This window comes from Balaenoptera physalus (genome assembly GCF_965194825.1).
Source record: "Balaenoptera physalus genome assembly, chromosome: 7".
NCBI classification, from domain to species: domain Eukaryota; kingdom Metazoa; phylum Chordata; class Mammalia; order Artiodactyla; family Balaenopteridae; genus Balaenoptera; species Balaenoptera physalus.
This window is the reverse complement of record NC_138886.1, coordinates 94,904,754-94,932,543: the sequence shown is the minus strand read 5'-3', so window position 1 is coordinate 94,932,543 and position 27,790 is coordinate 94,904,754. Positions and strand designations below refer to the sequence as shown.

Sequence of the window (27,790 nt, the reverse complement as noted above, 5' to 3'; positions counted from 1 at the left end):
CCTTATCATTAAACCTTATTTTGTTTTAAATGCAAGAATAATAATAATGATAACATCATAATAATAATTGACCTCAATGGTCTTTGTCAGTATTAGTGACTTTGGGTGAAAAAGTTAGTTCCTACTCACTCAGAAATAAGATATTTTGATCCACCAGAGGGCAGACAGAATAAGCAAGAAGAACTACAATCCTGCAGCCTGTGGAACAAAAACCACATTCACAGAAAGACAGACAAGATGAAAAGGCAGAGGGCTATGTACCAGATGAAGGAACAAGATAAAACCCCAGAAAAACAACTAAATGAAGTGGAGATAGACAACCTTCCAGAAAAAGAATTCAGAATAATGATAATGAAGATGATCCAGGACCTCGGAAAAAGAATGGAGGCAAAGCTCGAGAAGATGCAAGAAATGTTTAACAAAGACCTAGAAGAATTAAAGAACAAACAAACAGAGATAAACAATACAATAACTGAAATAAAAACTACACTAGAAGGAATCAATAGCAGAATAACTGAGGCAGAAGAACGGATAAGTGACCTGGAAGACAGAATGGTGGAATTCACTGCTGTGGAACAGAATAAAGAAAAAAGAATGCAAAGAAATGAAGACAGCCTACAAGACCTCTGGGACAACATTAAACACAACAACATTCGCATTATAGGGGTCCCAGAAGGAGAAGAGAGAAAGAAAGGACCAGAGAAAATATTTGAAGAGATTATAGTCGAAAACTTCCCTAACATGGGAAACAAAATAGCCACCCAAGTCCAGGAAGTGCAGTGAGTCCCATACAGGATAAACCCAAGGAGAAACACGCCGAAACACATAGTAATCAAACTGGCAAAAATTAAAGACAAAGAAAAAGAAGAAGTAAAGAAAAGAAAGAAGTAAAACTGTCACTGTTTGCAGATGACATGATACTATACATAGAGAATCCTAAAAATGCCACCAGAATACTAGTAGAGCTAATCAATGAATTTGGTAAAGTTGCAGGATACAAAATTAATGCGCAGAAATCTCTTGCATTCCTATACACTAATGATGAAAAATCTGAAAGAGAAATGAAGGAAACACTCCCATTTACCACTGCAACAAAAAGAATAAAATACCTAGGAATAAACCTACCTAGGGAGACAAAAGACCTGTATGCAGAAAACTATAAGACACTGATGAAAGTAATTAAAGATGATACCAACAGATGGAAAGATATACCATGTTCCTGGATTGGAAGAATCAATATTTTGAAAATGACTACACTACCCAAAGTAATCTACATATTCAATGCAATCCCTATCAAATTACCAATGGCATTTTGTACAGAACTAGAACAAAAAATCTTAAAATTTGTATGGAGACACAAAAGACCCTGAATAGCCAAAGCAGTCTTGAGGGAAAAAAGTGGAGCTGGAGGAATCAGACTCCCTGACTTCAGACTATAGTACAAAGCTACAGTAATCAAGACAACATGGTACTGGCACAAAAACAGAAATATAGATCAATAGAACAGGATAGAAAGCCCAGAGATAGACCCATGCACCTATGGTCAACTAATCAATGACAAAGGAGGCAAGGATATACAATGGAGAAAAGACAGTCTCTTCAATAAGTGCTGCTGGGAAAACTGGACAACTACATGTAAAAGAATGAAATTGGAACACTCCCTAACACCATACACAAAAATAAACTCAAAATGGATTAAACACCTAAATGTAAGACTGGACACTATCAAACTCTTAGAGGAAAACATAGGAAGAACACTCTTTGACATAAATCACAGCAAGATCTTTTTTGATCCACCTCCTAGAGTAATGGAAATAAAAACAAAAATAAAGAAATGGGACCTAATTAAACTTAAAAGCTTTTGCACAGCAAAGGAAACCATAAACAAGATGAAAAGACAACCCTCAGAATGGGAGAATATATTTGCAAACGAATCAACGGACAAAGGATTAATCTCCAAAATATATAAACAGCTCATTCAGCTCAATATTAAAGAAACAAACAACCCAATCCAAAAATGGGCAGAAGACCTAAATAGACATTTCTCCAAAGAAGACATACAGATGGCCAAGAAGCACATGAAAAGCTGCTCAACATCACTAATTATTAGAGAAATGCAAATCAAAACTACCATGAGGTATCACCTCACACCAGTTAGAATGGGCATCATCAGAAAATCTACAAACAACAAATGCTGGAGAGGGTGTGGAGAAAAGGGAACCCTCTTGCACTGTTGATGGGAATGTAAATTGATACAGCCCCTATGGAGAACAGTACGGAGGTTCCTTAAAAAAACTAAAACTAGAATTACCTTATGACCCAGCAATCCCACTACTGGGCATATACCCAGAGAAAACCATATTTCAAAAAGACACATGCACCCCAATGTTCATTGCAGCACTATTTACAATAGCCAGGTCATGGAAGCAACCTAAATGCCCATGGACAGATGAATGGATAAAGAAGTTGTGGTACATATATACAATGGAATATTACTCAGCCATAAAAAGGAACAAAATTGGGTCATTTGTAGAGACGTGGATGGATCTAGAGACTGTCATACAGAGTAAAGTAAGTCAGAAAGAGAAAAACAAATATCGTATATTAACGCATGTATGTGGAACCTAGAAAAATGGTACAGATGAACCGGTTTGCAGGGCAGAAGTTGAGACACAGATGTAGAGAACAAACGTATGGACACCAAGGGGGGAAAGCCGTGGAGGGGTGGGGATGGTGGTGTGATGAATTGGGCGATTGGGATTGACATGTATACACTGATGTGTATAAAATTGATGACTAATAAGAACCTGCTGTATAAAAAAATAAAATTAAATTTAAAAATTAAAAAAAAAAGAAGATATTTTTATTTCTTTCTCTTAGGTGAATTAAGACAAAATATATGATGTGTGAATATGTCAACATATCCCGTATTATAATTAGGATTGATTAGGTTCTAACAGAGAAAGCAGCAGATATAGGATCTAAGAGGAAGGACAAGGTTTTACTTCCTGAGTAGAACAGTAAAAGAGATCTATTACTATGAAGGTGTTTAGAATTATTGTACCTTCCTGTCAAAGAGCAACGTAACTGACAACAAATATGGAGTCAATGAGGACATCATAATGACGCTTATAACAAAATACAGCCACCAAGCTGAGATTCGTTAGATGAGAAATAGTGACTTAGACCATAATGTGATACTCTTTTATAAGCCATTAACATTAGAGGTGAAAAAGAAGTTCTATTAAATTACCTGGGGCAATATCTTTCTTCCTCTACAAGATTAACAGAGCACACTTGGCAATAGATGTCTCAAGAAATTTAACTAACCGTTTGTTTAAATCTAACATGGGTAAGCTGCAATTAAATAAACATTTTATGCCCTACATTAGATTGGCCCTAATGAGTAAGTCTAAATCTTGTTTTCAAGATCAAAATTGCCTTTTGTGACAGCACCTCTTTGCCAGTCTGTCCTTCCAATAGGGACAAGCACTTCAGAGTAAGGGCAAGCATACCTAACAGATAAAGACAGCAGGTCACTCTCTAGAAGTCTCGAGAACTGTTCAAAGTCACGGTCCATTAGAAACAACAGAGATTATGCTACTTCAGAAAGGTAGTTTGGTTTCAAGGAAATTAAGACCCTTTTCCCAACCCCTCCAGTGCCCTTGTCATAGAGAAGAGGGGTAAACTGGGCATTCGTAATAGACGAGGGCAGAGAAACTGGCCATGATTCCCTCAAGGCACTGCCTGCCCGGTGCCCTTGGCACTTACCAAAAGCTACCACATGTTGTTATTTTTTGTCTAAGCATCTGTGTGTCTTCCTGACTAGATTGGAAGCATCCCAAAGGCAGGGGCCAAGGCGAGCTGTCTGGGCATCACCAGCACCTTCTGTGTGCCCTGTTCAAATGTTTCCTGTAGATATTGGTGATATTTTTAGGTAAATAAGTAAGTTAGTTAATTAATAGAATTTCGAAAGACCAAAGGATCCCATTTTCTCTAAAACTTGAGCAGTTGATTTAAAAAGAATTCTTTTTATTGAAGTATAGTTGATTTATAATGTATTTCTGCTGCACAGCAAAGTGCTTCAGTTTTACATACATATACACATTCTTTTTTTAATATTCATTTCCATTATGGTTCATCATAGGATATTGAATATACTTCTCTGTGCTATACAATAGGACCTTGTTGTTTATCCATTTTATACATAATAGCTTACATCTGCTAACCCCAACCTCTCACTCCATCCTTCCCCCAACTCCCTCTCCCTTGGCAGCCACCAGTCTGTTCTCTACGTCTGTGAGTCTGTTTCTGTTTCATAGATAGGTTCACTTGTGTCATATTTTAGATTCCACATATAAGTGATATCAAATGGTATTTGTCTGTCTCTTTCTGACTTACTTCACTTAGTATGATAACCTCTAGTTGCATTCATGTTGCTGCAAATGGCATTATTTCATTCTTTTTTATGGCTGAGTAGTATTCCATTGTATATATGTACCACATCTTTATCCATCATCTGTCGATAGACATTTAGGTTGTTTCCATGTCTTGGCTATTGTAAATAGTGCTTCTATGAACACAGGGATGTATGTATCTTTTTGAATTATAGTTTTCTCTGTATATATGCCCAGGAGTAGGATTGCTGGATCATATGGTAATTCTATTTTTAGTTTTCTGAGACACTTCCATACTATTTTCCATAGCAGCTGCACCGACTTATATTCCCACCAACAGTGTGGGAGAGTTCCATTTTCTCCACACCCTCTCCAGCATTTGTTATTTGTAGACTTTTTAATGATGGCCATTCTGACCAGTGTGAGGTGGTACCTCATTGTAGTTTTGATTTGCATTTCTCTAATAATTAACGATATTGAGCATCTTTTCATGTGTCTATTGGCCATCCATATTTCTTCTTTGGAGAAATGTCTATTTAGGTTTTCTGCCCATTTTTCAATTGCGTTGTTTTTTTTGTTGTTGTTGAGTTGTATGACCTGTTTGTAAATCAAGCCCTTGTCATCTGCAAATATTTTCTCCCATTCTGTAGGTTGTCTTTTTGTTTTGTTTATGGTTTCCTTTGCTATGCAAAAGCTTGTAAGTTTGATTAGGTCCCATTTGTTTATTTTTGTTTTTATTTCTATTGCCTTGGGAGACTGACCTAAGAAAACGTTGGTACAATTTATGTCAGAGAATGTTTTGCCTATGATCTCTTCCAGGAGTTTTATGGTGTCATGTCTTATGTTTAAGTCTTTAAGTCATTTAGATTTCATTTTTGTGTATGGTGAGAGGGTGCATTCTAACTTGAGCAGTTGATTCTTTGCCTAGTTAATGTGGAGCAGATCCCTTCTCTGTAGGAGGAATAAATGCAAAATGAGTAAAAAAAAAATCACATATTGTATTAGTTTATTAATATATAATTTTAATAAACACGGTTTTGTTTTGTTTAGAAAACACAGTAAAGCATAAAATCATCAGAATATTTAAATAAGCCAAAACTAAAAATTCATCTTCACCTTCTCAGATCTTTTTTGGTTGAAAGTTATGCCAGTTATATCAGTATTTACCAGAGTATGGGCTGTAGAACTGGTCCTATGTGCTGTTAACAGTTATTACAGGTAAAATTGTTCCATGGTTTAATAATTTGAGAAAATTTTGGGTGAAACAAGGTTAAATGAGATTTCTTTATTATAGGGTTTCTCAAAGTTTTAAAATTATGCCAACATGCATTATGAATCTTCAAGGTTGGAAGGCAGATGGTGTGGATTTATTGACATCATAGAACTCTTTTATGGAACAACTAAGGGATTAGTGGTCTGAGGAACACACTTTGGGAAATGCTGACTCAGATTTCTAATGTAGGCTCCTTCTGCTAGAGAAATTTCACCACTGAAGACCTCTGTTGAAAGACCTGCAATTCAGTAAAACTTCCTGGAATGATGGTTCTCAGTGCTGGCCAACTATTAGAATCACCCGGGAGCTTTAAACGTGCCAGTGCCCAGGCCCCAGCCCAGGCCAGCTAAGTCAGGGTCTTTGAGGGTGAGTTTTCCCATCTATAAAATAGAAATAATACTACCTACCTCACAGGATTGTCATGAACCATAAATGAGACTGTATGTGTAAAATGCCTACTCTGGTGCCCAAAACAAAATTTGGTCTTTGAAACAATGGTTCATTCTGGGGAGAGTGTAGAATTTCAATTTTAAAATGTAGAAGATATTATTAAAATAGAAAATCACTGTTTGGCTGGCACAGTTTTGCATCCATGGATGCTAAAATTAGAGGGTAAATGTATGATGAGAAACCGGATGTTTGTATAGTCTGAAGGTATTTCCCACAATATACTTATTCATTCCAAAGGGAAAATAGTAACTTCAACAGTGGAAGAATCTGCGGACCCCATCTTAACTAAGTGAAGAAAGGTAACCTTACCAGTAATGAGACATATTAACATCACATACCCCTGATCTCATGCATTGAGAAGAGCATGTCAGTGCTTCTGTAGTATTGTTGCCCAAAAATCCATTACCTGGGTTTACTTATAAGGAAGCATCAGACAAACGCAAAGCAAAGGACATTTTACAAAATAACTGGCAGCACTCCTCAGAAATGTCAAGGTCATGGAAAAAAAAGAAAGACAGACTGAGGAACTGTCCCTGACTGGACGAGCCTAAGGAACCATGACAGCCAAATGCAATGCATGAGCCTGGATTGGATCAAGGACTAGCCCTTGGGACATTAGTGGGATATTAGTGGGACAATTGGTGAAAATCCAATGAGTTTTGTAGATTGTGCGTTTTTCAGTGTATTTATCTGGTTTTGACAATTGTGCTATGGTTATGTAAGACGTTAATGTTCGGGGATGAGGGGTGATGGGTAAATGGAACACTGTACTTACTATTTGGCAACTTTTTTGTAAGGCTGAAACATTTTCAAAATGAAAAGTTAAAAAATTGTTTTAAAATTTTAATGTTTCTTCATTTCTTCCCATTCTGGCACTTTAGAGATAATAGAATCAGTATTTTTTCCCTCTTAGGTATTTTGAATATAGGGGAAATAGGCCCCTGTACTGTAGAGTGTACATCGATTATAGTGAAAAAGAGGCCCAAGATGCACATTGTAGGAAGCCTCTCATATGATTTTAATAAATGTGTTCTCTAAATAAATGTGGCTAGAGGACTTGGTAGAAGAGGAAGAACAAAAGAGATCCAGGAAAGTAGAGGATAGGAGCAGAGCAGGTGGTGAGAAGAAATTAGGAGCTGCTGGAGATGGGTTTTGGAAAGAGTTCTTGAATAAAGGGGCAGGGGGAGGCCAGACAGTTGTGGGTAGGAAATAGCTATGAAGGATATTAAGAAGGGCAGAGAAGGGACAGAAGCATTTAAAGATATTTTGCTGGCATCATACATGTTATGTTCTCCTTGATATTTGTTTGTGAGCCTGCAGTAGAGATTTTGATTTTTTCCAGTTTTTTTCTTTGAATATTACTCTATGCTGAGACTCTCCTCGAAGGGCCTGGTTCTAGTCGTGTTACACTGAGATACAGTCCAGATCATGTGCCCTGTTTGTGAGACAGACAACACAACAATTTATCTGGTAGCCCTTTGGCCCTTATGGAAAAAAGTAGCCTGGCGCTGCAAACTCAAACCGCTGAAGGACCGTGCAGTGCAGTTCTCTGTTGCTGGGCATGAGTAAGGGTCACCATCAGGAGACTTAAGGAGAATTGCTGGAGCAGCGTGGCTGAGGAGCTGCATGGGGCCTCTCACGGGCTCTCTTCACTGGCAATGTCCATTTGTTTCCTCCCAATCATTTTCAGGACTGGAAGCCAGAAATGAATCTGAAAAGACACGAAGCTGGATGAATGAGCATTAGAGTCATTTCAAATGCCACTGACACAAACTTTTCACAAGACTTTCAAACGGCCAGTAAAGCTTATCCTTAGGTATTATTTTGGTCTCTCATTGTCTATGAAGTATTTTCCAGTTCTGTAAGTTGTAGATAGCTGATGGCAACAATGCAAATGATTCTTTTCTATGAACATGCAAATGAATTTCACCCTGCAGAGTACAATTGATCCTCCCATCCTCCCTTGTGGAAGAAGCCGGTTTTGTATCTATTAAGCAAATTCATTTTGGTATTCACGATGGCCTGTATACATGTGTGATTTAAACGGTTCTTTGAATTGGTTGGAGTTTCTTACTGTTCCGTCTTTAATACGTTGAATAAAATCCTTGACAAGTGTTCATTTTATATGTGTATGGAAGTCATTATGTTATCATATATATGTATAAATATATACATATCATATATATATATATCTCATCATATATATTTTTTAATGCTGGAGGATGAGCAAATTCTTTGGAGTTTACCAAGCTGTAGTAGATACTTCCCTTCTGTTATTTATCTATCCCGGTAAAGTAACTCTGACTGGGTATTGTTCTTTAACAGCCATTAGGGCCTTCCCAGTAGCTTTTCTACAATATGACCGAACGTACTCAATTGAAATCAGTGTTTTGAAGGCTATCTTGTAGAATCCTCTGGACCGTCATTGCTGTAGAGTCTTCTGGACTTAGCCATGTACATCCGTTCCCCGTCACTGCCCACCCATCCCACCCCCCCGACCCGCCCCAAAACAGTGTCCTATCTGTTGCTGGGGATATAAGCCCTAATGTAAAGTTGAAGAGTGCTTTGAAATTCCATTTGCCCTTCAAAATCAAAATTTCCCTAATTACAGGTTATAACCCTATTTTGGCTTTACCTTTGTGAAGTACAGACTCAGTTTCCTTTTTACTTCTCCCACTGGCTGCTTTGATCGTTTCTTCAGTAGCTTTGCATGTAGGTATCGGATGCGCTCCCTCTGCACACTTGGGTAGAAGGATGCTGACACCAGGATTTTAAGTTGCATCAGGATGGAGGACAACAGTCCTAGCATCACTAGTATCCCAAGAATAAAACTGAGAGGAATCCAGGTCTTAGACAGAAGTAGCTTTGGTTTAGGGAGGCAACTGGGTTCAAACAGAGATATATTAAATGAAGAATCATGGATGATGTCTTGAGCTTCTTGTTTCTAAAATGAAAGAATAAAATCATCAAGATCCATGCCATTTTCATACTCTGTCCTTGTCTTTCTCAATACTGCCCCGTAGCACGTAACATTTATCTGAAAATATGCAGGGAGCTTTGGCTGAAGGGGCTATCCCTGCTCCTTTTATGTGCTATGATTGGAATAAAGGAGAAAGGATGAATTTTAGTTGTAGCCACTGCAGAGTTTTCCAAAGCGGGACTGTGGAAATATAGATTTCCTTGAGAGAAGGATATCAGATAAGTTTGTTTGCTCTGTCCTTTCTTTAGAGAGTCACGATGGCCATGAGACTGTTGAAGGTGCTGAGAAGAAAGCAGAGAAATTCGCTTAACTTCAGCCAACGATTCTCCTATTAATTTTGACCGCATAACCCATTTTTATGGAACACCTATTTCTACACTTCAGAGCATGTGGGACTAATGAAAGGTGGTTTTCGCTTAACTGGGGGAGAAGTTTTTTTTGTAGCAGAGCCCCTCAAGACCCAGTCATAGCCTCTCCATCTCAACAAACACCTTGTCAGCAGACCACAAGGTGATAAAGATGTGGAGGCATTAAATTATGTTCTAAGTCATCCTTCTAGAGCTTGAGGTGGCGGGGGTGGGGGGGTGGAATTATTCTTGATGCAAGAATACAAAGAAGAGTATATTTACTGAAAGTGGCTCTAAAATCCTATTTATAGAGGTCTCAAACTAGGACATTTTCGCATCTCTCTTAGATGATAGGAGGGGCGCATTCCTTCCTGCTTGAAGGCAAGAGAATAAGCCAGTTGCTCTCAACAAACTGACCCAGAGGGCAGATGACATTGAGCCACCCAGCCAAGCCACCAGCAAGAGAAGTGTGTGCTGATTCAGCTCTTACTTTTCCCTGACCTGAGAAAGCCATATACTCTCTTGGTGGATTTGTTTTTCCATTTGGTAAAACAGGAATTAATGGACCAGATCCTGCCCATGAATAAACTACTCCTAGTGTAAATTAAGCACCTTGGGGATGGAGCATTAACGTTACAGACTGGAGTACTTAGTAAGTTATTATCACCCCAACACCCTAGAGCCCTGGGGCCCAGAGGAGGAAAATGACTTCTGAAAAGAACTCAATCACACCCAGAGAACACCGCGCACCTTCGATTTACCCCAATACCTGTGAAAAATCTGGAAACCCCAAAACCTGGGACTTCTACACAAATGTCAAGTCAGATCTGCAATTTCCCCAGCACTGTGGCTAAGCACTAGAAAGCATTTGTGTTGCCTCTCCTTTTCTCTTATTAAAAAGACAGTTCACCTACGATTAAATAGAGAGATTTCAGTCCCCAGAGCAGAGGCATGCATTCTTTTCAATACTGTTGAAGAAACAAACACATCGATTGAGTCAGTGATGAGAAATCCTGCAATAAGAAAGCAGCGGGTGTCCGGTCTGGGAAGAAGTTATTTAGTCTAGGAATCTAACTGGGGATTTTGCAGCTGGGAGTCAGGGCTTCAGAAAGGTTGTCAACACTTTTGTACGGGCTTGGTGGAGGGTAACAAACTCTCAAAATACCGAGCAATGTACTAAATGGTACCCCAGTGTTTTAAAATGTGTTTGCCTCTCTCAAGTAGACAATTTGCCAAGATGGTAGGGAGTAATGGATGGAAGATTCACTCTGGTATCAGACAGTCCTGAAAAGTTAATGCAGACCAGTGCTGGGCACATAGTAGGTGCTCAATAAGTAGCGACTGTAGCTATTTTTACTTACAGTGTCCACCCATCCAGCCAGGTCTATTCACGTCGTTTCCCACTTTTCTTCTTTATTTAAAATTGTATAAAAGTGGGAGAAACCTTGAGCCAATGTTTCTTTTCTTGCTTGACTTCTCCTTTGCAAATCTGCTGCAATGGAGAGACCAGGAACCTCCAAGGGCATCGTGGGATAAGGGCAGGGCACTGCCAGTTACATGGAAGCCGGCTGCTCGTGGCACAGCCTCCCAGGCTCGGCAGGAGAGAGTTTGAGACGAGCTCCCACAGCAGTCTTGTGCTCGCATCTGTTCTGCGCCCACCACCCTGCTGTCATTGTGAGCGTACGTGGTGGCCTCCCCCGCCAGGACGTGAGCCCCTCGATGGCAGCCATCATGGTCTAGACAACTTTGCATCCCCAGGACCCAGCAACACCCCAAAATGTATTTGCCAGGACATTGTCATTGGAAAGCTTCTGGGCCTTTTTTGGAAGGCAGACTTGCTTTTCTCCACTCGTCTACCTAAAACAGTGAGAATTCACAAAACAGGCATGGGTTTTGGCTCAGAGAGAAATAGATGAGAGAGGAGCAAAAAGATAAAGAAGGAGAGGAAGAACTGAGAGGGGAAGATCAAAAAAGGGACTACAGGAGCAGGATGCACTATGGGGGAGAGGAGGAGAGAAGCCCTTTTACCAGCCGCTGCCCCGGATCAAGCCTGGCTGAAAATCTTGTTTGGCTTTCATTTGAAACACTGTTTCCATTATCCACCCTCCTCCAGATATGTAGAGCAACGGGGGGTTCTTGTAATTAACTGAAGACTTCAGAGGAAGCAGAGGGCTCAGAGTAATCAACTCTGAGAAGCAGCCCAGGATTAGGCGGGGCAGGGGCCAGACAGTACCTGCGGAGCCAGGAGAAAAGGGGAGGGAGAGTGTGGATGCAGCAGGAGCAAATGGGCTTTCAAAGGAGGGTTTCCAGGTCCCTTTCTGCTCTTCCCCTCTGAGATTGCCCCAGCAGAGGCACAATCTATTGTGGCTCGATAAAGAGGAGGGAAAATCAGACATATGGAGACAGTAGATGGCATGTTCACCAGCCCAGGCTAGTGCACACCACCCAGCGTGCATGACATTCACACACACACACACACACACGTGCACATGTACACACATACAACTACACACACTACGTGTGCACATGCACACAGAGGCACACACTAGACACACGTGCACGTTCCACCTAGCGCAGAACGCTACGTTTAAAAACAAATAAGACAAGTATCTGACAGTATCCAGATCCTCTGAAATGTCTACATAATCATAAATTTCCACAGGGAAAAATGGAAAAGAGAAAAGATGGGATGAACAAAGACCATGGTCTCCTCTGTTGCAGTACGGCTGCCACAGGAAACTAATACAGTGATCAAAAATGTTCAGAGTGTTCTCATACTCTAACATTGGGGTTTCAACTCAATCTAACCAACATTTTGGGTGTTCTTCCTACATGCCAGGCTCTGTGCCAGGCACTGAGGATCCAGAGGGGAATAAGCCACTGCCCTGCCTTGGGAAGTTCACGAGCTTTTGCAAACACACAGCAAACAGCTGGGATACACAGTGAGACGGGCCTGCGAGCACCTACCTCTCTGTGCAACTGCAAGTGAACCTCAAGCCCTGGCAAGCTTTGGAAATGTTTGCTGACGGAGAAGATGAGCCAATACAGCAGATAATCTATGGCTGCAAACAACACCCAGATGTAGAGATGGGTAAGCACCGGGAGGAAAAACAGCCCCAGGTTTTTCCTGTCTTTAGGAGTCAGCCAGAAAGATGGGATGATGACATACTTCTTCCTTTCCTGCTTATTCAGCGGGAGGACGCAGGGCCTCTGTGCATGCCTCTCCCTCTCGTCAAACTGAACAAATTGTCTGGTGATGTAGATGTTCTCAAACTTCCAACCACAGGAGCCCCAAAATCGCCTCATGAAGAGGCCAGTGCCCAGTAGCACCAGCAGAAGCCCTGTGAGGGCAAATAGCTGCCGCCCCAGGCAAGACAACACCTCTGTCGCCGTCACTACCTGGTACAAGACATGCAGGGCTCTGTCTGTAGTGTCATTGACCTGTGCCTCCAGGGCTTGGCTGGGACTAAAAAGAGAGACCTCCAGGGTTTGGTTCCAAGAAACAAGGTCATCAAATAGACTTAGGTGAGTGGCAAGGCCGTATATCCACTGAATTGCTTCAATATATTTTTTCAAAAGTGGAAAATGGATGGAAAAGCTCTTTGCCCTTAGGTTGCAAGTCATACTGTCCAGGAGACCTTTAAAGTTGTGAAAAATATTTTCCACGTGTCCAAAGATTACTATCCCTGTGCCAGCGGTGATCAAAGCGTTCCTGCCTTCACGCAGGCCACACGAGAGGAAGAAGAGCAGAATGAAACACCGTGCGTGCTTGGAGCAGCACAGCAGAGCACACGTGACCATCCAGGAGGTGGTGAAGACTACGAATGAGGACAGAAGCCAGGAGAAGGCCCCAGAGAGGAGGCCCACGGAAATGAAAGCAACAAAACAGCAAGTGCCCAAATGTTGGGTGAAGTCCATCCATCCAAGGCTCCTTGGAGACACATACGTCCTCCAAAGACTGAGGAAGATATTGGTGCCTGAGGCCCAGACACCCATGCTCCCTGTGTCCCTGGAAATGAAAGAGAAACAGGGTCAGATGTTACGTTTAAATGTCCTCTGTCACTTTGTAAAGGGCACGATGATAGATTGATTGCAAAAAATGGCCGTAATTTCTTACCCTTCTCAGTCTCTACACTATTACTAAACCAAACTTGGGCCCGCTCACCGCCAATCCACTGACACTGGATTGTGCTGAAGGGAAGTGCAGAGTTTATTGCAAGGTGGTGCCCAGTGTGGCCAAGCAAGGAGAACGGGCAGCTTGCGTTCAAAAGACCCGAACTCAATATAAATGAGTTTATTTACAAAACAGAAGTAGATTCACAGACATAGAAAACAAACTTATGGTTACCAGAGGGGATAACGAGATGGGGAGGTGCGGGGGAGCTAAATTAAAACTTTGGGATTAACTGCTATGTATAAAATAGGTAAACAACAAGGACCTACTCTACAGCACAGGGAACTATATTCAGTGTCTTGTAATAACCTATAATGGAAAAGAATCTGAAAAAGAATATATATACAAATGTTTATGCATAACTGAGTCACTTTGCTGTACACCTGAAGCTAACACAACACTGTAAATTAACTATACTTCAATTAAAAAAACACGGTTTAAAAAAAAGAGACCTGAACTCCGCAGTGGCTTTCGGGGAAGGGTTGTTAAAGGCAAGGTGAGGGAGAGGGTTGCAGGTGCCTGATCAGCTTGGTACATCCTTCTGATGGTGGGTGGTGAGGTAACAGTGTGATGTTTCGGGAATTAACATCATCAACCTCTGGTTCCAACCCCTCTGGGGTCTACATGCTTATTGTCACATGCAGTTAACTTCTTCCACCTGGTGGGGGGTTTTAATGTCTGCAAAACACCTCAGGGATATGGTTCAGGTTATTATCTACAGCCTTGAGGAGGCACTAAAAGTCCTTGACTTTGTGTTATGGCTAAACTCTTATTATTTTGTCTTACTTGACTCTTTTCCTTTGTTTCTGCATTTTCTCACTTTTCTCATTAAATTTGCTCTTTGGACTTGGGGGGAGGCCTACGAGGCTAAAGCTTTTCTACAAACAAGAGGTGGGGGACACGGGGTCTGTCCCTGGGGAGGCCCCGCAGGGTCCTGCTCAGTTTCTACACCTCCTTGCAAAGTGACATTACAGCTTCTCCCATCAAGAAGTGAGAGAAATAGAATCACATGGTGGGGTTTATTTCTCCAGTCCTTGAATTTGGGATGGCCTTGTGACATCATCGGCCAATGGAATGTGGCAGAAGTAATAGTATGCCTATCCTGAGTCTATGATTCCCTCCTGCCTCTCTTGGAACCCTACTACTAACTTGTTGACAAGTCCAGGTGTATTAGCTTCTATTGCTGCTGTAGCAAATTTCCACAGACTTAGTGGCTTATAGAAACACATATTTATTCTCTCACAGTTCTAGAGGTCAGAAGTCTAAAACTGGTCCAGAGGGTTGCAGAGGGCTGGAGGTTCTAGGGGAAAATCCATTTGCTTGCCTTTTCCAGCTTCTAAAGGCCACCTATATTCCTTGGCTTGTGGACTCTCCTCCATCTCAAAGAGAGCAATGTTGCATCTTCTTTTCTTTCTGACCTCTGCTTCCATCCTTATATTCTTCTCTCATGACTCTGATCTTCCTGCCTCCCTCTTCAAAGGACCCCTGTGACTATACTGGGGCCACCCAAGTAATCCAGGATAATCTCTCCATCTCAAGGTCCTTAACTCAAGCACATATGTAGAGTTCCTTTTACCATGAAAGGTGACATAGTCATAGGTTCTGGGCATTAGGACATGGACATCTTTGGTAGGGGCTCGGGGGGTGGGGTCATTCATCATGTCATACCAGGTTGGGCTGCTGAATGACAAGAGGAACATGACCAGTCTATTCCATCAACTCAGCCAATAGCCAGTCAACTGCCAGATACGTGAAATGGGGCATCCTAGGCCAGCCAGGCCCCAGCCACCAGCTGATCACAGATACTTGAGCAATAAGAAATGCTTATTTACTTTGAGCCCCTGAAATCTGTGCTGCTTTTTTGCACAGCGATTGTTAACTGATGAAAGCAGCAATCCTGTGCCATGGGTCTTATTAATTGAAACAAACCTTAGGTTGATGGACAGGCTGAAATTTCAACAAACTGCATTATATAAGATCACTTTCTGACAGTCATCTATTTTCTTGTGCTCTAAGTTTACAGACAAGAAAGCAAACCAAAGGCATCCAAACTTAAACGTGGCATTGGACTGAGGCCATTGTATTCAGCTCTGTAACCATTCTGCCTTCCCTCCCTTGCTCCTACCCTCTGAGTGCAGTTCTCTCCTGAGAATCTTACAAGGAAAATGAGAATATTTTGTCACCGAGTTAATCATCTTTTCTTTTTTCCCAGATCTGGCATAACAAAAGTGAAGGTGCTATGGGGCTGCTACTGCCCTGTCAGTCATGCAGATTTAGGTGTGTGATGCACTCAGAGAGCCTTGGGTTCATTTGGGATGATACAAAATAAATTTGAGCTATCTTAATTGACATGAAAGTATCTAATGAGCATTATACCCTATGTATGGAATTTTAACGAAGACATTGATCAGTTTTTAAACACTCTCAAATAAATCCCTTCTCACGTCAAATATTTTGGGGCTGGATTTATGGAGTAGCTTAATACTGTTTGAGCCAGTGAATTACACTGGTAATGTGAGAAAGGTATCCAGTCACTGGTGGGAGGGCATGAACTGAGCAACCTGAAGGGAAGAAATGGCTCTCTTTTTGGGTTCGGGTGGAATGGGGTCAATGTAGGACAGAAATGAGATGGGGAAATAGGCAGGTTAGGAACAAACCTGTGGAAGTATCTTCAGCAATAATATAGAGGGCTTGCAGCTCCTGCACATAATCTGAATGGTAAAGTTCAGTGCAGAGAAGAGATACAGGGAGACATTGTGTTGAAGAAAGGTCATTACCATGTGGGACTGGCCTTACAGAAGATTCGAGATCCTCCCTAAGAAGGCGGTCTTACTCCATCCGGAGGAAAGGAAATTGGAAGAAATGGACATTAGAGTGGGGACCAGCAAAAGAACAGAGTTCTCTTCTCCTGCAAGCTTGCTGCCTTTCAGAACTGGAGGTTGATTTGGAGGTTGGCAGTACTCCTGTGCACCAAATCCACTCCTATGCCTCTGTGAGCCCCAGAAATCACTGATAGCCCCTGTGCTCCTGAACTGTCCCCAGCCTTGCCGGTGCGAGTCAGCCCTGCTTCATTGCCTGGGTCGGAGGACTTGATCAGTCAGCCGAGAGCAGGGGGACAGTGGGCAAGACGCCCAGCACCACAGCAAATTGGGAGGTGCTGCCTCTCCTCCTAGGTGTGTCCCCATTTGCTTTCTTCGGTATGGCTTTGGATTTGGCCCCAAACCGTTATCTGAGTAATTGGTACACTAATAGATAATAATTGTCTATTATGTCCTAGGAGCACTTTATATATAGCATCTCTCTGCATCCTCCCTAAAGCCTCTGGAGGTTGCTTTTCACACAGTGGACGCCGAGGCTTGGAGTGCTTGCTGAAATGTGTCAGCGATCACACGGAGAGTAGGTGGCACAGCAGAATTCAGACCAGGTCTCCCTGTCCCCTGAGCCACGCCCAGATTCCACGGCTCTGGGTTATGTGACAGGATGCTCAGCTTACTGTATCTGCTGGAAACACATCACACTTTCTGTCAGTGACTGTTTAAGAGCTGATTTGTATATCACAAATCCATTTCTATCTGCTCATTTTTTTGCATCAAAATAGTTTACCCTGTAAGAATGTTTCTCAAATCAGCAGATTTTTCTCTACAGCAAATCAAAAATCCCAGTTGTTTCATTTTTTTCTAATATCCTTTATGAGGTACCATGTTGCTTGCTGTCTAAAAAATTAATAATGCAGATTTTAGATTCATTTTTCCCTCCTCTTGCCTTCATCCTTGTACAGTGTGTTCTTTATAAAGAGATTTCTCTGCAAGTGAGAAACAGATTTATGGATACGTTAAAATTTTAGCCTTCGGCAATACAATCTAATAACAATTAAATAAGATATATTACTGCAGTTTTGTCTTGTAAGAGGCACATGTTTTCTTCACAAGCAACAGATCTAATATTATTCCCCTTTGTTTTTGTGCTGAAAACAGCATGTCACCAAAAGACATCAAAACTTTCTGCAGCAAGAGGACCAAATGCCTTCTCTCCTATTTTATAGCTCGAGCCACAGAGGCGCGTTTGGACCACAAGCTCAGGGCTGGTGTTCCAGTCTGCCCTTCCTCTCACTGTTGAATGTGGCCTTGATTTCTTCACCAATCTCTGTTCCTCATTTTCCCTACTTGAATAAAAGACCTGCCTGAGCTCCTTCCTGGTGAGGTTTAAGGAGGGAAGCTTTGGCAAGCACGTTAAGATGGCCTGGAGATAAGGTGCCTAGGAAATGCAACCCGTTTCTTCTTGTTTCTTTGCTGCCACAGCAAATTGAGAACGTCCCTCCTCTGAGGCTCTTAAGGCAAGGCTTCAATGTCCCAACGATGAGAGGCTCAGAGGCAGGAGCTGGATTGCACCGCCTTCCCAGCACTAATGTTTGACACGTTGCCTTTAGATGTCTGTTGATTTCTATCCTCTCGCTCCTGCAGAGGTGCAGTCATTCTGCTGGTCTTTCTTTCTCCAGACGGCCCCAGTTCTTTCCTTTTAGAAAAATCAGGGAATCAGGATTTGGACAAGCTCGTTATTTATTCCTTTCTCAAAGACTTTTTCAGGCAGATACCCAGATTCTTAAATTTTACTTTTAGAGCTGGAAGAAATATTATAGGTGAGAGCTTCTTAAACTTGAGGATGTTATCACTGGGGGAGTCTTGTCAAAATGCAGATTTTGATTTCAAAGGTCTAGACTGGCACCTGAGAGTTTGCTTTCCTAACAAGTCCCAGGCGGTACTGATGCTGGTCATCTGACGACCAGGCACTGTGTAGCAATCTCTAGAATTCAGGACTGTCTGATAGCACTTTCAGCGGTGATGGAAACGTTCTGTATCTGTGCTGTCTAACATGGTCAGCACTAGCCTGATGTGACAGTTGAGCACGGAGGGCTGGTGCAACTGAGGAGTTGAATTTTTAACTTTATTTAGTTTTAATTCATTTAAATTTAAATAGTCACACGTGGCTGGTTTCTATCTACTGAACGGCACAGCTCTAGATGAGCAACACCTGGCCGGCTGGTTTCCGCCGATGAGGAAACGAAAATCCAAGGAGGCGACTGGGCTGGCCGAGGCTGTCCTAGACTAGAGGCAGCAGTGGGAGGGAGACCCCAGTTTTCTACCACAATGTGACACATTTCCCATCACATCAACATCTCATTTCTGACTCTTCAGGAAACCTGTTTTAAAATTCCTACCAGAGTTCCTAAGCAACCGAGTTAAAATTTCCCACATACCAAATTTGCCTTTAGGCATCACAAAATACATAATTAGAAAAGTGGACAAGCAAAATAGTAATAATAATAGATAATAGTTACCAAGTTGTTACCAAGCGTCTGGCCACTGTTATGGCATCCAAAATACATTATTCCTAATTTTCACAGTAGCTCTGTATGATTATATAGATACATTTTAGATGAGGAAACTGAGGCTCAGAGAGGTTTAATAACTTGTCCAAAGTCACACAGCGAGTAAGTAGAAGAGCCAGGATTCTAACCCATGTTTACGTGGCACTGAGGGTTCAGGATAGGCAAGTTTCTCAGACTCTCTTTAACATGATCCTCAAAGAGTTGCTTCTAATTTTGGTTGAAATATATTCCCAGAATCCCAATTATGGGCGAATCCTGAAATGCCATTCAACACTGTAGGTATAAACTCTCCTTGCGTTGTCATCTGCATGGGGTGTCCTCCACCTCCTCTGTCAGCACAGCCTAACTGAACCCTCCAGAGCTGACTACAGATCTCCATCGGGTGTCAGGCCCATCCTGGTCTGAGGTCTAGGCTGCAAGGCATTCGTTCTCAACTGAACCGTCTCTCCCAGCGTCAGGGGATGAGAGCAGCATTCAGTGTTGGTCCCCACCTTCTCCGCTGAGCTGGGGGTTAGGGTCGGGGTTTTCCCTTTGCTGGTAAATTAGGGCAGTGTGGGTAGCACTGAGCCTTCACACGCCTGCAGGGGTCAGACAGGCACCGAAAAGAGTGAAGAAAATCAAGAGATACAGAGACTTCCTGGGGGTCAGGGGTGTGGGCAGTGGGTCCTGGGGGGCTGGGAGCCCATGTCCCAGCTGAAGTTGCAGGAGTCCAGCCCAGCAGATTTTCTTCGAGGCTGTACACAGACCCAGTGTTACCAGATTTTCTGATTTTTTTTTTTTAAGAGAAGCCAGAAATCTAATTTTCTTTGGATAGCATCTCCTGATTAAAAAAAAAAAAAAAAAGTTTGGCTCAAATTATTTTTGAATAGTCTGACACTGATTTTGGCTACTGGTTGTCAGTTTGCAACCCTTGGTGTTTGGGGAAATCCTCACGTGACTTCCTCCTCTTCTCTCTGCCCGGCCTTCCTCCTCCCCTTCTCCTTCTCCAGTCATCTGAATTACTTTACCCTCTTTTTATTCCCTGGTACCTTTTAAAATCATGCTGTAGGCCAGATTCCAGTCTCATGCATAAAGGTTTTTCTCTATGCCTTGGGAATATTTTTTCCCCAAAGATCTCTAGCTCTATTTTATTCCCTTCTCTTGCTCTCCTGGATTGAGCCCTTCCCTCTCTCTCCATTGCTTCTTCCAGCAGCAGCTAAAAGGCTAACCTGATCCCTTTAACCTGCAGTTTCTCTTTACGGTGCCTCCATTATCAGTAATGTTTATCTCAACATCAGTGTCTCCCCAGGACCGTGTACCTGCTTTTTTGCTTTTACCAATGGCAATATTCCAAGAATAATTACCACTTTTCTGCCTTTATCCCTAAACTCCAGTTTGCGCCACAACCCGGGGCCAGGAAACCACAGCTGCAGTTCACAGGAGAATATCACCAAGGACCCATCTCTCTTTCATGGGATGAAAGGAGTTTTTGTGTGGCTGGGTGGGAGGGAACGAGTTACGGAACAGGGGCAGTGATGAGAAGCTCCTGGTCCAAGCGCGGAGCCACGCAGAACTGTGCGGTCTGTGTATCCAGCCTGAGCCCACACTTAATCTGCTTTCACGCAGAGCTGAGCTGCTGCCATGGGAAACAGAAGCGGCCAGGCTTCTCCATCAACCTGCGCACGCCAGCAAAACGCCGGCTGTGAGGTGCATAGGCAGTGGATTGGATTGTTTTCCCCGGGGGGTATTAAACGTCAGTGGCAGCAGCAAAAGCCCTGGCACGGAGGACACAGGCTCCCAGCCCCCAGCCGCAGCCCCAGAGCCCTGTTCGCCCACTTTGTTGGGGAGTCAGGGCGATGAACATTCCTGTGTTGTCCTGTGATTCCTTTGAGCGCAGATGAACTCTCGAGGTGCAAAGAACGCATCCTTTGCTTCAGATACAAGGCCCAGTCAGCAGCTGTGACAATAATAACTAGAGCCTCCAAAGTGGCCCAGCCTGGGCGCCTTCAAGATTGGGGGGATATTGAAAAAGCACGTCACCAGTGTCGCTCTGGCGCTGGCAAACAGAAACCCACAGGATCATTGCTTTTGCAAGTGCAGGAGAAACCAATGCAGCCTTCTTTGGGGAAGGACCCAGAGGACAAGGAACTCAACGCGGTCCTATTGCTTCCCTCCTTCCCCAAGTGGGGAGCCCTCACCTTGTCTGACAGCCTGAGATTTCCAGTAAGTGAGACCTGCTCCTTCTGACCCGGCTCCCCATGCAGAAGCCAGTGGCTTATGCTCAACAAGCCCAGATACAGTCTGCAGACAGCCTGGGGGAAAATAAACCCCACTGCCGATGTTCTCTTTCTCTGCTTCTCCGACCCGCTCTGCTAATCCCCTGTGGGAACCTAGTCTAACACATCAGCCTCTCATTGACCTCAGGACTTGATGGGAATCTCATTTTAAAGGGGATTTGGAGAAAGGGCAGAGTGGGATAGAAAAAGACCACGGGGCAAGGAGACAGGAGACCTGTGGTCCGGCCTGCATGTGACCTTGGATAGGTCACTTCACCTCTGGGGACCACAGCTCCCTTGGGTCCTGCCAGCCCACAGTCTCGGAAATAAAGGCAAAGGAGAGTGGCCGAGCCCACTCTGGGTGCTGGCGTTTTGCAGAAGCCCAGCACCGGTAAGGGGGACAAAAGGAGGACGGAGCGTTTCTTGTCCTTTTCTCTTTTTCTTTCTTTCTTTTTTTAAAGCTCTTGCAAACTTATAAATTGGTCGGGACCGCAGTGTTCTCTGAGCCTGCCGAAATAGCTCGAGCAGTGCCAAGAGGTGAAATGAATTCCTCATAATTTTGTTTTCATCGTTCTTGCCTTGGGAAAGCCAGCGAACGCCTTCCTCTCTGAAAGCAACCTTCACACAAGAAAGGAAAGATTAATGAGAGCTACTGGGTAAACAGAGGAGTGTCTACAGAAAAATTCAGTCCGGCATGGCACTGTCTGTGAGGCCTGGCAGCCTTTCCGAGCCAGCCCTGCTCCTCTCCCCGACCCGAGGCTTGGCTAACAGATCAATTCTTCAAAAGCCAGGGATGGCCCAAGTCCACACAGCTGTTCTGTTAAGAAGATGCTCAAGCTGCAGTCCTCCCTGAGATGAGGGATTCAGATCCCTCAGGCCAAGGTTAACAAAGACTTTCTGGTATATCTGTACAGAGGTAAACTGTCGGGGATAGAGGCAGAGGTTTAAAGTTTCCTCTGGTCTCAACTGTTTATTCCAATTTACTAATACTTAATTTTTTCTTATAAAAAAAAAAGCAATTTCAAAATCAAGATTATTCTGAAAGTTTACTTACAGGCTCTTCTCAGGTTCTTCTCTGAGTGCAAAAATGCCCTTTCCTAGGGCTCTGAGTCTTGATATAGAACACGGAAAAAGGAACCAGAAGTGACAAGAGGGTCACATAGCCATGAATCAACCTCTTTAATTCCCCAGAGAAGTGACTAAGTCGTTTAATATTGACAAAGGGGATAACAGATGCAAAGAAACTACATATTTCTTTCTAATATTTTTGTCGGAATAGATGTTGCAGAAATCAATCCTAGAAAATAATGAAATAGGGTATTTTCAAACGTCAGAGAGTAAGTTACGAAAACTTGGGTGGTCTCTTGCCCTCTTCCTCTTCTTCCTTCATTCATACTCCCCACCCCCATCCCTACCCCCACAGGTGGGACCAAACATTCACCATCTCCACTCCCAACCTCAGCTGAAGAGACAAATTGCATGAAGGAGCCACCTCTGTCTTGATGACTCAGGAGAGGTGTAGTAATCTGTGTCATGCGTCTCAATCTTTTTTTTTTTTTTTTTTGTAATATGTATTTATTGATTTGGCTGTGCTGGGTCTTAGTTGTGGCATGGGGGATCTTTATTGCGGCATGTGGAATCTTTAGTTGCAGTATGCAGGCTCTTAGTTGCGGCATGCGGGAACTTAGTTCCCCAGCCAGGGATCAAACCCAGGCCCCCTGCATTGGGAGCGTGCCGTCTTAACCACTGCACCACCAGGGAAGTCCCACACGTCTCAATCTTGCTGGGACTTTCCATCTTAGAAATTTAGCTTCAAGTCAAGAGGACCAGCTTGCGTGGTGGCAGGGAATTAGGAAAGCTCAAAACCCTTCCACAAAACTGCTCTTCACTTTTTGATTGGGACTGCAAGAGCTTTTATCTTAAACATTCACACATTCCTGTAAATTGGTGCAGCCACTATGGAGAATAGTATGGAGGTTCCTTAAGAAACTAAAAATAGAGTTGCCATATGATTCTGCAATCCGACTCCTGGATAAATCTGTAGAAAAACATGGCCCGAAAGGATACTTGCACCCCAATACTCATCGCAGCCCTATTTACAATAGACAACCATGGAAACAACTTAAATGTCCATCAACAGATGAATGGATAAAGAAGATGTGTTACATATCTACAATGGAATATTATACAGCCATTAAAAAGAATGGAATAATGCCATTTGCAGCAACATGGATGGACCCAGAGATTGCCATACTGAGTGAAGTAAGTCAGACGGCAAAAGAGAAATATCATAATATATTGCTTATATGCAGAATTCTAGAAAAAATGACGCAAATGAACTTATTTACAAAACAGAATCAGACTCACAGACTTAGAGAACGAACTTAAGGTTACCAGGGGGGAGGGGAGGGGGGAGGGCTAGTTAGGGAGTTTGGGATTGATATGTACACACTGCTATATTTAAAATGGATAACAAACAAGGACCTACTCTATAGCACAGGGAACTCTGCTCAATAGTCTGTAACAACCTAATTGGGAAAAGAATTTGAAAAAGAATAGGTACATGTATATGTATAACTGAATCACTTTGTTGTACACCTGAAACTAACACAATATTGTTAATCAACTATACTCCAATAAAAATAAAAAGTTGAAAAAAAATTCACACGTTCCTGCCAAAATGCAAACATCCCTGAGAAGGGTCAGTGTAAAGAAAAATCTAAAACACGTAACTGTATAGACGAGACACTGAAAACCCATGTCAAACATGGTGAAGATACACAAACATCTGATATTTGGGAAACACAGCCATCCACTGATAAACAGTAGGGATCCAGCAAATTTTGTGAGCAAATTAACATTACAAAAAAATCAGCGAGCATCACTGGAGTGGGCTGGAGGGGAGTGAACACAGGAACAGGGAGCTGAGTTAGGAGGTAGAACAGTGTATTAGTCAGGGTTCTCCAGCAAAACAGAAGCAATAGGGTGTGTGTGTGGAGAGAGAGAGGTTTATTTTAAGGAATTGATTCACATGATTGATTGTAGAGGCAGCTCGTCTAAAATCTGCAGGGTGGGCCGGCAGCTGGAGACCCAGGGAAGAGTTCATGTTGCAGCTGGAGTCCAAAGGTGGATTGCAGGCCGAATTCCCTCTTCTTCAGAGGACCTCAGTCTTTTTTCTCTTAAGGCCTTCAACTGATTGGACAGGGCCCACCCACATTTGAGAGGATAATCTGCTTTCCTCAAAGCCTGCTGACTTAAATGTTCATCTCATCTTAAACACATCTTCAGAGTAACGTCTAGATTCATGTTTGAGCAAATGGGTTCTGTGGCCTAGCCAAATTGACACAGAAAATGAACCATCACAACCAGATTGAGTACTAGAAAGGAAAGACAAAGCATAGGGCTTTGTTTGTTTTGCTTGTCTGTCTGTTTAGGCTGTGAAGGATGAAGGGACAGAATTTGGTAGCTGGGGGGAGAGAGAGGAGAGGAATCAGTGCTGATCAGAACTTCCCGTCCTGCGAACAGGCAGGGACATGGGTCTGGCCTTAGGAGAGGACGTGAGGCATAAAGGCGGAGAGCTGAGAATTAGCCAAACGTGTGCTTGCAGGGCAGCATCCACGCATTTCTGCCGAACTGAGCTGCAAGTTGACACTCTGAGATGGAATGGATGTTCAGAGGGAGCCAGTGTGGAAGCAGGAGACCGAGGATGTCTGTTTGTGGCGTGCTGGGCTACACGGTACCTTCCTGGCACCCAAAGGGCTGAGGCTGCTGCCGAGTTTAAGTGCATAGAACACATTCAGGAAAAGCAGCAGGAGCACGGCTTCCTCCACTGAAGTGGAGAGGCGAGTGGTGGCGGGAAGAGAGGTATTCCAGACAGAGGAAACAGCACCTGCAAACTCATGGAAACCAATGAGAGGGCTACAAGAGTCTGGATGTGACTGAAGTGTAAGGGGCTACGGACAAGCGGTCCCAAATGATGCAGGCAAGCCTGCCGGGGCCACATCCGTGACAGCCCATCATGTCAGGGGGCTGACTTAGTCCAGAAGGTAGCGAGAGCCCCTGAAGCAAGATGTTCTCATTCAAACAAGAAGGTCCAGACTGCAGTGCAGATGGCTGATCGGGTCATCCGGAAGAAATGCTGGGGGTCCAGGATAGGGAAGAGTCAGGGAAGGAGAGTCGGAAGCAGGCTAGTGACCGTGAGGGCAGGAAAAAGAACAAAGTCCTGGAAATGGCCCTAGACTTTGGTGACCAGGAGGTCACTGGTGCTCTGGCAAGAGCCATTTCAGTAGAGGGGTGGGGGCAGGAACCACAGGTGAGGAGGGGAGGCGCAAGCCAAAGGTCACTGTGTAGCTGTGTTGAGGATGGAAACGGAGAGGGGAAGGCAAGTCTTAGAGAGGCAGTGATTTTGGTTTTTGGAAGAACAGAGAAAACGTAACATATCTATCTCACAAAGGAGATCAGAGGAGGAGAAAAGGAAGAAAGCTGGTGAGGATGGTCTCAGCCCTCTTGGGGAAAGAGAAGAGGGGACCGTCTGCTCAAAGAGAAGGGAAGGAGACAGAGGTTGCTGGGTTGAGGAGAGCAAATCTGGGAGCAACTGCTGGAAGAAGCAGTGGGAGGAGGGGGAGACCCCAGGCCCCAGGGCCCATCACGGGGAGCCAGGGAGCATGGTTTGAAGAGCCGCCTGGCAATGCCCAAGCTGGGAGTGGGAGAAAAGGGCCAATTGGGTTTAGACCTTAGAGACTCCTAAAACTGGGTGCAGCTTGAGGTTGGGGGGCTGGGATGCAGGTGAATGAGATTAAACGATTGCTGCAAGATGTCTTTCCGGTGCTTCCAGTGAACTTAGAGAATAGAAGAGCTATGCTCAGCGGAGAATCTCAACCTGATTCAGCTCAAATGTTCCTTAAAGACTCTGAGTCTGCAATTAGTGGGCTGGACTCTTTAGAGAGCGTCTGTACTCCTCAGATAAATGGCTTCAGAACAGCAGTGGTCCTGATATGCAGGAACCATCCTGATTCCAATGCTAGGGCCTGCTGGCCACCAGCCCACTAAGACTGGGGCCCGAACTTCCAGGGCGTCTCTAGAATTCTGCCTGGGATGGCCGGCAAGGAACAGTCAGTCGCTACTGAAATGACTGTACAATCCTGGGGTCAGGAGCATCTCCTGTTCTTTCTCCTGCTGTCAGGAATCTCTGCCCCACAGAGGTGATTTTCGATCTGATGAGTCATGAAGCATGGATAACCTGAGGCTCACTTCAGACCCACGTGACTCATCCAGCCCAAAGATACCTCTGGAGAACTGAGATCGGGAGAGGGTGTTTTGCGAGGCTGCAGGGCCTGGCATTAACAAGTGTAGTCACTTTGTCCATTTAGTAGCTTTTAACCACTTAAAAATTGTTGTAGTCTTTCCTGAACGACCTATTAGAGGTAATAAGTTCCACATGTTGAATGAACAGAGAATTCTGTCCCATGAGGCCAGCTGTGCCATCTCTGTTTTAAAATTCTCTCCTTTCAATTTCAGAGTGAGATTCCCAGGTCTATTTTTTCTGAGCTCATCTAAGTGATGTCCTTTATCATGCTAGGTCTTGATCATTTCTGCTGCTTCAGTACTGAAGCCTTCCAGTGTTTAGTACCCGCTTCTGTACTGACTCGGCTCCTCGCCTCCCACCTCCCACCTTTGCCTTGTGTCCTCTCCGGGACCTTTTCTAGTTCCATCAGCTTTTTCTTCCTATTCAAGTTCACTTTTTCAAGCATAACTGGGCTAGGTCCCGGGACTCTCCTAATGAAAGAGGGGTGGTTCTAGAAGCTCACGTCTGGCCGTTAAGACATATGCACGCATAAGGCAGTCTAGACAGAAGGACAATGAAGTTATATAGAAAGGCCTATGGGAACCCCAGTGAGCACCACTGAACCCTCTGGGGTAGAGAGTGGGGTAAGGGAGCGCCAGAGAGAACAGAATGAGGCTGAGCGCAGCAGGTGGAGAAAGCGGGAGGAAGGAGCCACACAGCCTTGTAAGTGCCAGAGGAGTGCTGGTGGATGCCCACGGGGAAACCCTCCCCCTTCCGCTTCCCAGACTCCCTTACAGTCAGACCATGGATATGCGACTCAGCCTTGGCCAATGGGACCTGAGGGAAAGTCTCTGAAGAGCTCACAGGAGAGTTTTCCTCTCTCTTAAAAAAAGACGTCTAAAAGAAGAAATAAGTTCATCTTTGCTACACATGGCTGTGCCTGCATGTGACTTCTTGAAAAGCTGCATCCATTTTCGTAACACGAGGAGGGGAGACACAGCCCAAGGATGGGAAGCATCTGTGTCCTCAGTAGTGTCTGTAGCACCTGAACAGACCCTTGACCCCCTCTGCCCCCAGAGCCCTGATATGAGAGACAAAACATATTCAATGGTTCAAGCCAGTTTTTAAAAACTAAACGTTACTTTTTAGAGCAGTTTTAGGTTCGCAGCAAAGTTGAGCAGCCAGTACAGCGATTTCTCCTGTACACTCTGTCCCGCACATGCACAACCCACCCTCACCATCAA

The 27,790-nt window shown here is 43.7% G+C and overlaps 2 protein-coding genes across 6 annotated transcripts in view; one reads left to right on the top strand and one right to left on the bottom strand.

Annotated features, from left to right (window-relative positions):
* Positions 1–27,790, top strand: part of LOC309664466 (uncharacterized protein) — an 86,575-nt gene that overhangs the window by 49,323 nt on the left and 9,462 nt on the right. The gene's annotated exons all lie outside the window — the stretch shown is intronic.
* On the bottom strand, positions 7,642–14,884 carry LOC309664495 (dendritic cell-specific transmembrane protein-like). Its single transcript, XM_082470011.1, has 3 exons — positions 12,415–14,884; positions 8,756–9,064; positions 7,642–7,831 (listed from the first exon to the last, which is right to left on the bottom strand). Exons 1-3 carry the CDS (start codon positions 13,441–13,443, stop codon positions 7,757–7,759), a joined length of 1,413 nt encoding a protein of 470 aa, XP_082326137.1. The 5' UTR covers positions 13,444–14,884; the 3' UTR covers positions 7,642–7,756.

What these genes read in the sequence shown, in the direction of transcription:
- LOC309664495 (XM_082470011.1), bottom strand. Translation starts at nt 13,443, where the DNA reads ATGGGTGTCTGGGCCTCAGGCACCAATATCTTCCTCAGTCTTTGGAGG. An exon ending in ACTTGCAGTTGCACAGAGAG is followed by an intron (nt 9,065 to 12,414) that starts GTAGGTGCTCGC and finishes CTTTCATTTTAG; the next exon opens with AAACAAGAAGCTCAAGACAT. An exon ending in TGAGTCTGTACTTCACAAAG is followed by an intron (nt 7,832 to 8,755) that starts GTAAAGCCAAAA and finishes GTGTCTTTTCAG; the next exon opens with ATTCATTTCTGGCTTCCAGT.